General features: G+C 38.1%; 1 protein-coding gene across 4 annotated transcripts in view; it reads left to right on the top strand.

The window, feature by feature from the left end:
• Positions 1–11,679, top strand: part of Mhcl (Myosin heavy chain-like) — a 144,022-nt gene extending 132,343 nt beyond the window's left edge. For all 4 annotated transcript variants that reach the window (XM_013312160.1, XM_013312164.1, XM_013312163.1 and 1 more), the window contains 14 exons: positions 4,723–4,866; positions 5,483–5,713; positions 6,954–7,070; positions 7,297–7,458; positions 7,772–7,948; positions 8,084–8,213; positions 8,398–8,545; positions 8,651–8,756; positions 8,978–9,175; positions 9,509–9,718; positions 9,823–9,989; positions 10,113–10,319; positions 10,466–10,573; positions 10,820–11,679. In XM_013312160.1, the coding sequence (XP_013167614.1) occupies positions 4,723–4,866; positions 5,483–5,713; positions 6,954–7,070; positions 7,297–7,458; positions 7,772–7,948; positions 8,084–8,213; positions 8,398–8,545; positions 8,651–8,756; positions 8,978–9,175; positions 9,509–9,718; positions 9,823–9,989; positions 10,113–10,319; positions 10,466–10,573; positions 10,820–10,910 (2,196 nt within the window). In that variant the 3' untranslated portion in view covers positions 10,911–11,679. The remainder of the gene's footprint in view (positions 1–4,722; positions 4,867–5,482; positions 5,714–6,953; positions 7,071–7,296; positions 7,459–7,771; positions 7,949–8,083; positions 8,214–8,397; positions 8,546–8,650; positions 8,757–8,977; positions 9,176–9,508; positions 9,719–9,822; positions 9,990–10,112; positions 10,320–10,465; positions 10,574–10,819) is intronic.
• Positions 11,680–12,722: the final 1,043 nt, after the last annotated feature.

Here is a 12,722-nt window from a genome sequence, read left to right on the forward strand (position 1 = left end):
AACATCAATTATAATGTTAAGTATACAAGTTCCATTTTAGAACAGAAAAAAAACAGAAATGCTGCAATATGTTATTTTTGGCTTTGTATATTTTCCAATTAAAGCTATTTATTAAAAATACGATATCCGACAGTAAGGATTAAAAGATTATGTTATTTATTATAGGTTACGTAATATTCCATTGGTAATCATAAAAAGCTTTAGTTTGGTAACACTTGATGGCCGCACGTCGTCCACGCTGAGCGCGCCCTAATTTTCACTGATTTACTTGTCCAGAAATATTCCTTGCGCTGGAAAATTGTCTTGTCTAATTTTGTCTTATATCTTTTTTATTAACCGACCAACTGTTATTTACACATGCATTTTCAACTGACATATTTAAATTTTATGTTTCCTAGGTCAGTATATTTATTTTAAGTCAAATAACAATTTATCCACGAACCAATTTTATATAATTGTTAACCTAAATAGGCCAGTAAACATAAAACGTGTAAAAAACATTGCAATTATTATAAAATATTGACAATCTGTAGTTTATGTAATTTCTGTAATTTATGGACTTTCTATAAATTTATTATAATTATTTTACACTTTGTTATATATCATAGCAATTAATTAAATTATTATGCAGTCGAGTGTTATGTTTGGAAGCTATCTATCTATTCACCGATGTATCGACATGGTATTGCATCAAGCGCATTGGCAGACTCCGCGACAGGCTATTTATTTCTCATCGACAACGAACTGCCGCTGCCGCTGCCGGGTGGGAACGTCCGAATGGCACAGTTAACTAATTGTAACGATGATGCCTCTATAACTATCAATATTATACATGCGAATGTTAAGATGGATGTTTGTAAAGAAGTATCTCCAGAAAGGCTGCATGGATCTCGCTGTAATTTGGCATAGATGTAGAACATAGTCTGGAACTAATATATATATTTTTTGTAATCCCGCACGGAAGAAGTCGCAGGCGACAGCTATTAAGACTATAAAGCCAAACTCTTAATTACGTATATTTGACTAAAAGCCGAAGCCGACATAACCGTATATTCGTCAAATAGTCGTAGATCTGAGCAATTACATTTGAACTAAATGAGTCACAGTGTACATTGTGTCACATTCAATGCATTCATTCAGCAAGATACGTTGGCATTTCTCTTATTTGACTTTAGTAACATCCGTATAATATAATCTTATTACTTACTAATATTATAAATGCGAAAGTTTAGATTGATGAATGGATCGATCAATAGATGGATGTTTGTTTAAAAGTATCTCCTGAACGGCGGCATGAAACTCGCAGAAATTTGACATACTTATAAAACATAGCATGGAAGAACACATAGGATACTAATTAATTTTTTTTTTAATTCCGAGCGGGCGGAATCGTGGGCGACAGCTAGTATTATTATTAATATTAATAAATTAATAATCAATGTAGAATAACGTACTACTGATAAAGACTATGAAAATAAACATAACTTCAAATACATTGTAAATAGATTAGGAGTTAAAACCTTGAGATATAAACAAATGGCAAACTTACAAAATAATGAAAAGGCGGTATATTTTGTAAAAAAGTGATTTTAGAGTATCTTTACGAGAATTCAAATCTCTAGGAAAGAGATTTTCTATTGCACATTGCTAGAGAGGGGTATAAGAGTTATTTATTTAATAATTATGAACCTAAAGTAATAAACCGCGGCTATTTTAGCAAGCATTAACCGAGGCGTCAGTGATTCTTGGCAGGATAGATGTTGTTTTTGCCAAACGAAGGAAATTTTATGCATTTGTCGCATCATATGTGAAGAACTCATTTTTCTTTAATATCTTTACATTCTTTGCCAAAATAATTATATGCGTGACGTCGAAGTGTTTGTTATAAAAAATATAGAAGCTCCGCTCTCGCTGTGTAAGCGATGGTTCTGTACATATATTTTCTTTCATCTTCCAAATTAAAAAAAAAAAATAAAAAACTTAATAGTGAGGTATAAGATCTTCATTATTATATGGACTAAAAAAGACAAACAGTTGTTTTGCGGTTCTTCTCGACTTTCAACTCTTAGCTCTTATTTTATGATTTATTTTCCATTTTCCAATCTATCTTTTACCAAACATGACAGAACAAGTGACAATTGTTAAGGACTTTTTATTTTAAGTGGTCAAGGGCTCGTGTACATTTCTACGACGAATCTGCTTGTCGTATTTTTTTTTATTTAAATCGGTATCAAAAAATTTGAAGGTCCGTCAGTCACACGGCTGCAGTTCGACATACGCAAACTAAAATAGTCTTGCGAGCGGCCAGCGACGGCGACTGCGACCGAGTTAGCCGGCGCAGTGCGCCCGCGGAGCCCTCGCCGGCCGGTTCTATTTCCAACCGATGTCCCGACGCATCCCGAGCCGCTCGCGACCATAATACTGCACGCGGCGGGGAAATGGCACTGGGTTTTCATCGCGGCAAAAACTTCCGCCATTGTAGGAAACGCAAAGACCAAGCGTAGACCAAAATGCCGCACGCAAACGTAGACGCCCGCCCAACGACCACGAATGGAACGAACGGCACGGATCACCCACTCCGTCTTCAAATACCGGACAGGTCTAACGGAACTGTTACACCTAATGGAGCTCTATCGCCAAATTCCAATGGACCACTATCCCCACCCATTTTGGATGCGACTCCAAAAAAACCGCCGAAAGCTCCTCCTAGCCGACCCATACTTCCGATGAAAAAGGCCAAAACTCTACCGATAAACTTTGAGGAGAAGGTGCCGCCAAAAATTTCAACTACCATTCATAGTGGGAAAAAAGTTTTCGTTACCAAACAGTTGAAGGAAGTACAGACGATTAAACAGAACGGCCCTGAAAATGGAAAATTGCTAGTTACTCGGTCACCGAGTCCAACGTACAAAAGAAGCATGTCGATAGAGACGGGATCCATAGCAGAGCTTGCTAAAAGACACGTGCTAGGTACATGCGGTAGCATTTTAACCTCTCGCTCGCCCAGCCCATCATCTTATAGTAGCATCAGGAGTTCGACCAGTCAATATACAACATGCAGCAGCAATGGTACTTTTGTACCTCTATCTAGATCTTCTAGTATGAACTCCACTTTGTACGACAGAACTACACCTACTCCTAGGAGAATGTACCCGCAGACCAGTGACGATTCAAATCGCGTCGATTTGAAAGAACTAAGATCCAAGGAACAGTCTCCGGTTGTATTTGACGCTAATTTATCATTCGTCCTCGGATGCAATAAACAACCAATACGACAAAAGTTCAAACCAATCGCAGCACATTTAGAGGAAGGAACATCATCGAATTATTTAAGTTCAAAAATCGACAACTTTCTCAGAAGAACTGATCATGTTATGGACGAATGGCGCAGACTCGGACACAAAGACGAATCAGATCGGACAATTGGCAGATCAAAATCGGCTACCAATATAATGATTAAGGGTTTCACGATGTTCAGTCGCAGCGGCAGTAGAGCGAGCAGTGTCTGCAGATCCAACCGAGGAATATCAGAAGATAGGACCACTGTCTCCGAAATGGATGAGGTCGGTCCTTTGACTCTGAACGTCTGTTTCTCAAGTCTACGGGACTTCAGCTTGGCCTAACCCATGTATTATTGTATAATTGACCTTTCAAATTTAAATAGTTGTACGCTCGCTACCAGTGGCGCTTACGCCTGCGTCTTGGCTAGCTAATCACGTAACGATGCTGATGCCAAAAAATAATTCTTTTATTTGTTTATTACCATCGTCTACAAACGAGTGAATTCTTGGCCGTTTGTCTCAGCAAGCCGTCAACATTGTCATTCAAAATATAAACGGAAGCGCCCGTTACGCACGGGCCACTGAATTACATAATTTGCTCTTTAACCGAGAGGAAGCGTTGTGTACATTTGGCAGCAGTAAACTTGCAAGCGATGCAAATCTTACGCGTAGAAATGTTTGTTATGGACGAACCTCCCACTCGCGACGTCATTACGTTCCAATTTTAAACCGTAACTCGTTGTTTGAAATATTACCAGCTTGTTATTAGGCCATTCGCAGACGAGGTTGATAAATAATGCGTTAATTAAAACCTTTTTACTGAGCAATTGAATACCTCTTGTTAGACGTAGATAAATTATAAAAGCTATTAACGATGTACTTCTTATCTTCGAATCAATTTTACTCTTATTGCACAGAAATAAAGGGTTTGTTTTTCTTAAATTCAATGCTGATACAAAACCACATAATGAGTTTTTAAATTTTTAATATCTTAATCAATTAAAAGCCCATTGAAGAGCATTTTGTACAAAAAAACAAATAGTTGTACCTTTAAAATGGTTCGAAGTAGACGTAAGGTAAAAAATAATTTATTTTTAACATAAGTTTATAATTTAAGTACATGTTTATGTGTATTGTTATCTCATTGGGGCCAGTGGATCATATTAGAACCACAAATTTAACACGTTCAGTGCCACCAATTCGACTGGCAAGTTTTATAAGAAAAAAAATTTAGGATTTGTTTTTAAAAACCCTATGGAATTTTATGTCTAGGTATTTTACTGTTTTGTTCTATTTTAGTGTTCAGGATACATTTCTCAAAATTTTCTTAACATACTCAAGGACACTCCTAACGAGTTCCGTTTTATATAAAAAATGTAGTGGTATGAAACGTGGTAAATAAATGTTCCAATATATTTTAACGTGTCTTTTTTATGCTTAGCTATCAGAGGTGGGCGGTGAGTTAGCGGAGGAGCGTGCGGCCGCCGCGTTGGCCAGCGAGCGCGCTGACGCCGAGGCTGCAGAACGGTTAAGAGTTGAAAGGGACAATAGAGATCTGGTCGCCAACAACCAACGGCTACAGCAGGTGAGCTTAATACTGCTACTTATTGATAGTTCGAATATTAGAAGTAGGAGCAGTGTTAGTAAGTTAAAAAGTAAAATGCATGAGGATATCACACGATTACTTCTATACAATATTACAATCAGATTTTTGGATGTCTTTTCTTTGTTATTATTGTAACTCTAATTTAAAAGTCCTGTGTTTGAATGTATTTAATTTTGTGACCTTGAACAATTTTGTGTGTATACAACTTTAGTATAAATATAATATAACAAAATAATCCAGTGGTATTTAGTGTTCCTGTACTAAAATTATTTTAAGAATTAAATGTTTATTTGTTATTACAATGATACACTTAAAACTTCTTACGGTGAAGGAAAATATCGTGATGCAACCTGAACATATCTGAGAAGAAATTCAAAGATATGTGTGAAGTCAACCAACCCGCACTTGGCCAGCGTGGTTGACTATGGCCTAATCACCCTTAACTTAGGGTAGGCTCCAAGCCCCTCGGTGGGGACGTATAGTGAGCTGATGATGAGACTTAAAACACAGTATCATTATTGGACAGTTTTTTGGATAATATGTCCTCTAACCTTAATTTTTGTCTATAATAAATTTCAAATACGATTCATTCCAGGCGTCAGAACGTCTAGAACTAGAATTACTCCACTGGCGTTCCGCTGAGAACGGAGTCGAGCCATCGGATTCCGAAGGTTCTGAAGCTGAAAGTGGCATCGGCAGTGAGAAGTACAAACGGCGCTACGAGCAAGCGCACAGAGAGTTGCAACTGCTGCGCGCGCAGCTACGCCGACAACACGAAGATGACCTGGAACAGCTGGTTACGGTCAAGAAGCAGCTGGAAAAGAAGGTTCGTTGTAGAATACTATGATATATACGAGTGGCTTTATTTACAGTAACATGATATGTTTTACCGAGTGTTTTATACGAGCACTATAGCATTGGAGGCGTTTTTGTCGTTATGTCGATCGGCCCAACGGGAAACACTCGCTGTTAAAGCCAACGATGTAAACATATCCTCATAGAAGCAATATTTGAAGTAATTTTTTTATTATTTAAATGCAATATCATACGTGATTCTGGAGTCTATGTTTACATGTATTTTAACATTAACATATTTCTAAATTCCAATAATAAAAATAAGACTCGCTTACGAAATTGAAGATACGTCAATAGGTTGCGAAAATCTCACTGTACAAATAGGTTAGAATGTTTATCTGTGAACAAAAAACCAGTTATCTCAATTCATCCTTGATCGACTGATGCTGATAATGTATCTTGAATCTCTGATATGACATAGTATTTAGTTGACATACCTTGTTGTATGAATACGCGTGTTTTTTTTAATTATATCACTCCCTTATCACACCTTTATCCTACACTACTAATTAGCTGTTAACGTTAATACGTATTTTTCGTGTAATTTTTTGTGATTTTTTTCGTGATTGAAAATTAAACAAAATTAATATTTATTATAAATTTAAATTAGTGTATGAAATTAACAAAATGTTATGAATTAGGTACTTAGGAAATATGTTTTTTTAGGATATAAAGAGTAATATTGTTAAGTTTATGTTTTGATGTAAAATGGATGAAGAAAATGATCAGGTCAGTGAACTATTAATTCGTAAGGGCACCGATTCGTTTCAATAGAATTTGTGGATTTATAGCTTTAACAATTTATTTGGCGACAGTCCAATGAAAGAAAATACAGCGGTTGAAAGTGTTTTTTTAAATAACAAATGTTACTACGTGACAGCCAAATCCATTGTTTACTTTTCGCATATTTTCTCATGATTTTAAAATGAAAATGTATTCATCATGTCATCACTGATAGAATGTTGTCCGTTAAAAAATAAAATAGTTTTTTTTTAAATTTTGTTCTTTGTTATATCTACTAGGATTACAGAGATGAAAAGTGATCGTCACCTGTAAAGAGAGTACTGAAATACGATTTTAAGTTAGTTGTAATATAATAGAACTGTCTATTCATATGGTCATCTCTCTCTTTCTCTTTGAGTGATGTTAAGTGGAACAGAGACAACAATATGTTGTATTAGAGTGTTATTTCACGGTAGATGTCGTTGCAGGTGCAAGACGCGTACGAGGAGGTGGAAGAGCAGCGCGCGGTGGCTGCCGGCTGGAAGCGCAAGCTACAGAAACTCACAAACGACATGGCGGACCTCAGATCATTGTTAGATGAACAGGTATATTTTTAATTATTCTGATTTATATAAATGCTTAGAATATTGAAACGATTCTTTAATTAACTATGTCAAAATAAAAAATAAAAAAACTCTTAACATCCTCTTGTTTTCGGTTAGAAAATTGTATGAAATAACGTACAATTTTCAACTATGTAGTTGTCTTGCTTGTTGAAATCATTTATATTTATCTAAATATTTATAAATTAGTATAATATGTATTGTTAAGACGTGCCGCAACAACCTGCTGGAGAAGCGTCAGCGCAAGTTCGACGCGGAGCTGCAGGCCGCCAACGAGGAGCTGAAGCGCGAGCGCGCCACACGCGAGAGACACGCGCGCGACCGCGACCAAGCGCTCGCCGACAAGTACGCGCTCGAGCAGACCCTCTCCGTCAGTATACTATACTGCCTTATATACTATCTATAAAGACTTTAATATCTACATATCGATATTTAATTTATATGTAATATGTTTGTCACCTCAAAATTGGAGCAAACTTAATTGAGTAGTTAATCAACATATATCTTATTATTTTACTAATATTATTCGTTAAAATTTAGCATAGATTTGGAACGTAGTCTGGAAGTACAAAGAGGCTACTTTTCAAGTTTTTTAAATCCCGCACAGATCAGCCGCGGGCGATAACTTGTGTTACTATTTTATGTTTGTACATTGTGATTGAATGATTCGGTTGTACATTTAGGAAGCTCGTTTGGAGCTGGAGCTGAAAGAGGAGCGACTGAGCGCGGCGACACGCGAGCTGGAGGAGCGCGGGGGCGGCGGGGACGAGCTGGCCTCGCTGCGCCGAGCACGCGCTGACCTCGAGCGCAGGGTGCGCGACCAGGAGGAGGAACTCGACGACCTCGCCGGTCAGATACAGGTATACAACAAAACATACAGACAAACTCACACATCATATTTTTATAATAGCCGAAAGATGGTACTCGCTAGCTTAGTAAAGGAATATTCGCCTCTTTATTTGTGAATAATCTATAGGAACATACTCTCTTTCTAGCTTCTGGAGAGCTCTAAGTTGAGGCTAGAAATGTTGCTGGAGCAGCAGCGCAAGGAAGCACGGTTGGAGGCGGCCGCGCGTGATGACGAGATGGAGGAGACCAGAGCTAATGCCGCCAAGAAACTTAAGAGTAAGACTTGAAGAATCTTTTTTGTATCACTAATCGAACTCATTGAACATATATCTAATTGTTCGTTCTTTAAATAGGTTTTATATACTTAATACCTAAATATATCGGTTTAAGGGCAATTAATTAAAAAACTCATGTTTATAAACATTTTTTCCGCATTTTAATTATATTTGTGTGATTCTAGTGCTGGAAAGTCAGCTGGAAAGCGAGCACTCTGAGCGTAGTTTGTTGCTGAGAGAGCGACACGAGCTGGAGCGTCGCCTCGCCGCGCTGGAGGAGACCGCGCGCGCTGAGACACACGAGCAGGCCCAGCTAGTGCTACGACTCAAGAGGTATACTACATATCATTCAGTCATTCATTCTACGTTTCATTCATTCGTTCATTTAATCCTATTTTTATTATGGTTTCGTGTTCATATTGGATTATTTGGTTACAGAGATTTAAAGAGATACAGGGCACTATTACGCGATGCTCAAACGATGCTCGAACAAAAAGAAAAAGAAGGAGGAGCTAAGGCACAGATACGACAACTCAAGAACCAGGTATGTATCATACATTTATAAAAAAAAACATATTTATGTAGACAATTTGAAAGAGTATTTTTTTTTATTTTATTTCTTTACATTTTAATAGTATTGTTCAACTAATAAAAACTGTACATACGTAATTTAACATCGTATAGGAAGTCAACAAGTCAAGGTTACAATGAATTAGATTTGTTAAATGTACAAGAAAGTTTTATTATAATTATTATGTATGGTAGGTGGAAGATTTGGAGCTAGCTCTCCGTGCGGCGAACAAGGCGCGCTCCACAGCGGAGGCGGAGGCTGCGGAGGCGAGCGCGGCGCTGGAGGAGGCGTCACGTGCGCGCGCTGAGGCCGCAGAGCGCGCGCTCACCGCCTCGCGAGATGCCGCCACTGCACGTGCAGCACTCGATGACGCTGAGGAGGAGGCAGCAGAGGTACTTGGAATATATAAATACTACCTGGCATATTTGTCTTCGTTTAATAAAAAAAATGAGTAGCTTATCCAAATTGTAATATATATGACTAATTGGTCTCTGGTCCTAATTTCATCTAGTTTCATTGCCGTTGGTTTCTGAGACTAAAATCTACGTCATCTGTCATTATCTTTAACAAAACAGAGATAGCAATAAATTAAACGGCGACTTTGGTCTAAGAAACCTACGGTAAGGTTTTGTGGATTTACGTGGTAACATCCATACTTTCGCATTTATAAGATCCGTAGATTTATTTAAAAAAATCTGTACTATGAAACATTGTAACTGTTTCAGCTGTTGAAGAAGTACCGCAGCAGCACGAGCGCGCTGTGCGCGGCGCAGGCGGAGGCGCGGGAGGCAGTAAGTCGCGCGGAAGCAGCGGCAGAGGAGGCGCGCCAGGCCAAGGAGCGCCTCGCGGAGGTGACGCAGCGCCTCGCACACGCTGAAGCCGGACACACGCACGGACACAGCGAGGCCGAGCGACGACTCGAGATGAGGAACAAAGTTAGCAACATTCATCTTATTACAAACACCATATAATATAGAACTAATGTTCTCTAATTTGTATTGTTTAAATTTGTTGTAATATGATTCTGTTATGTGTCCAGGAGTTGGAATCTAGCTTAGAGATGGAGGCGACGTCACGAGCGCGCGTTGAGGGACAACTGGCGAGACTACGGGACGCGCACGACGCGCTCGCCGCGGAGCTGGGCGCAGCGCGCGCACGCGACATGCATGCCGCTGACGAACTGCGCAAGTTGCAGCGATCCATTAGGTAAATGAGTATATATACTAGCGGTTGCTCTCGCATCGGTAATGCGTAATAAAAAAAGAATTAACGTTCTAAATAATCAGTAATATATTTTAGTAATATTTTTTATTTTTTCAACATAAACAGGGAACTAAAAGAAGAGAACGCTTCGCTGACGTCGCGCCTCGGTGAGGCAACAAGGGCACGAGCGACGGCGGAAGCGGCGGCGAGTGCAGCGGCCAGTGAGGCGGCGGCGGCGCGCGAGGAGGCGCGGCTTGCAGCGCGTCGAGCGCACGCGCTGCAGGAGGCCATCGCCGGAGACCTCTCCAGCAACAACGACCGCGACTCCGACACGTAAACATACTTATAAATATACTAAATGTTTAAAGTACAAGAAGTATACGGCTGAAACAGTTAGTCTGACTTGTTTCGTTTTGAAGTTGACGCGAAGATAATTTTGGGTTAAATTTTATTTCATTTTTTAAATATATTTGTTTCAGTGAAAACGACAGCTACAGCTCTGACGAGTCAATAGGCACGTTCCTGGCGAATCACAAGCTCAGCCCATCCGCGCCATCGCGGAACAGCGTTCATCTAGACTCACAAAAGTAACCACATTTAAATAAACTCTACACTACAGAGAATATTAAAACACCTAGTACAAATAAGCATTTAGAACCTTAATACATGTCTATGTTAATTTTTATGCAAGAATTTTTATTTAAGAATAATTTATTTCACAAAAAAGTATTTATTATTTGATACAAATGCTGGCAAACCTAAATGCTAACTTATGGGTGGCAACATTACAACTAGTGCAATTTGCAGTTACACTACACATTTTCTTTGTCTAGATCTCAAACGCCGGAGGGTCGTCATAGCCGCAGCAGCGCGGGCTCGCTGGGATCCAAGCCGCAGAGTCCTGCCAAAGAGTCGTACGCATAACCCGCGCCCGCCGCCGCCGGCCTGCTCACGAGCGCGCTGCCCATGCTGTGCGCCGTGTTCTGCTCGCGGCAGCGCGACCCCCTCGCGCTACAGTAGACACTCGCGACTACACGACACCTGTCTTTTGATACATTAAACATACAGAAAGCACACCTTACATCGTACATAAAAAAATGTCGCAATCAGCTGATGAAAACGTCAAAGATAAAAAATAATCTTCGTCGTAAAATGTCAAAAATTTCTAAGATTAAAAATAAACGTCAAAGATTAAACTAGTCTGTTTTAAAATAGCTGCAAAAAAGTCAAGTGTTAAATGTCAATGTGACAGGTGTCAATCGCGAAGTGTACGGACAATAGTGATGTATTCCGGATCTAGTACGGTCTGCCATGATAAAAGTAAGTTTTCTGAATTTATATGAGTAGGTACGTTTTCCATTTTGAATCGTTAGTGTGGTTATAATACGATTTATTGTATTACTTGTAAAAGTTTTAGAAAGTAAAGTGGATGCTTATGCAAATGGTAACAACTTTTGCGCTATTTAACTTATAAAGCTGCTTGAAATTGGCAAATATATGATTAAACTTCGGGAATTTTTAATCTGCTCAAATATTAGAAGTAGCGGTTCAAAAATATATGCTTTATACAGGATAATCAATTGACTGACAAAAGTAAAAGTGTCAAAAGGACACATTGTACTGAAAAAGATTTTAACGGTATTATGTTTGACATGATGGCGCTAGTACTTAGCCAAGTTGAATGAAGCTCTATAAGGATATTGTGTGTAAACTATGTATGCATTCCAAAAGAATATCCCTTATACATCTTGGCTATTATTAAAATATACTTGAATTGGATATAACTAGCGTCATGAGTGTAACACAAGGCCTCGACTTATTTATTTAGCTTAGATGTTTTTTCACGTAGAGGATCATTATAGATTTGTTTCATTGTTGCACTGCACACAGTCAGTATTTAGACGATATAGAAGTGGGAACTCGACGTAATATTAGGTTGATTGTTATTTAGTTAGCTAACTATTGTAAATAACTAGACGACAAACATTTTATTATTTAATTTGTAATTATTCGTGTGATCAGACTGTTATTCTATGATTTATTTGTTACACGAAAGTTGTTGCTTTTTTTTTCTTAGAAAATCAAAACATATCTAATAGGTATTTAATAGTTATTGAATTTCCTCTTCCATATGCTTCTTTTGTTTACATGAATTTTAGCTAATATATATTGTAGTCTAAATTATAGTCCATGTAATTGTAACTCCATTTATCTAGAAACCTCATTATGTGTATGTACCTAAGTGTCTGTAATCGCAATTATTATATGTGTCTATAATTTATATGTAATGTAACGATAATGTGATGAAATGTTACTTCATTCAATATTGGTTGTAAAATGAAATTATTTAATAAAGTAACAAATATACAAATACTGTCTTTTTATTTCTTATTTATTCATTTACTTAATTTAGATGTATTAATAGCAAGAAAGAAGTTCCAGCTTTACATTTACATTTATGTAAAAATATATAAGTATGATCTGTAAATCAATGTTTTCTTAGCAGGGCAGAGGTTCAATGACGTCTACTTACTTCAGCTATCCCTTCTCGTAAATCACTCACATCCCTACCTCACTATTGGTATCAATACATTTGTGACAGGATAAAAAGAGCTACATCATACTAATATTATAATTGCGAATTTTTAGATGGATAGATGGATGTTTGTTTGAAGGTATCTCCAGAACAGATGAACGGATCTTGATGAAATTTGGCGTGCATATAGAACATAGGCT

Source organism: Papilio xuthus, unplaced genomic scaffold (genome assembly GCF_000836235.2).
Source record: "Papilio xuthus unplaced genomic scaffold, Pxut_1.1 DF827679.1, whole genome shotgun sequence".
Lineage (NCBI taxonomy): Eukaryota > Metazoa > Arthropoda > Insecta > Lepidoptera > Papilionidae > Papilio > Papilio xuthus.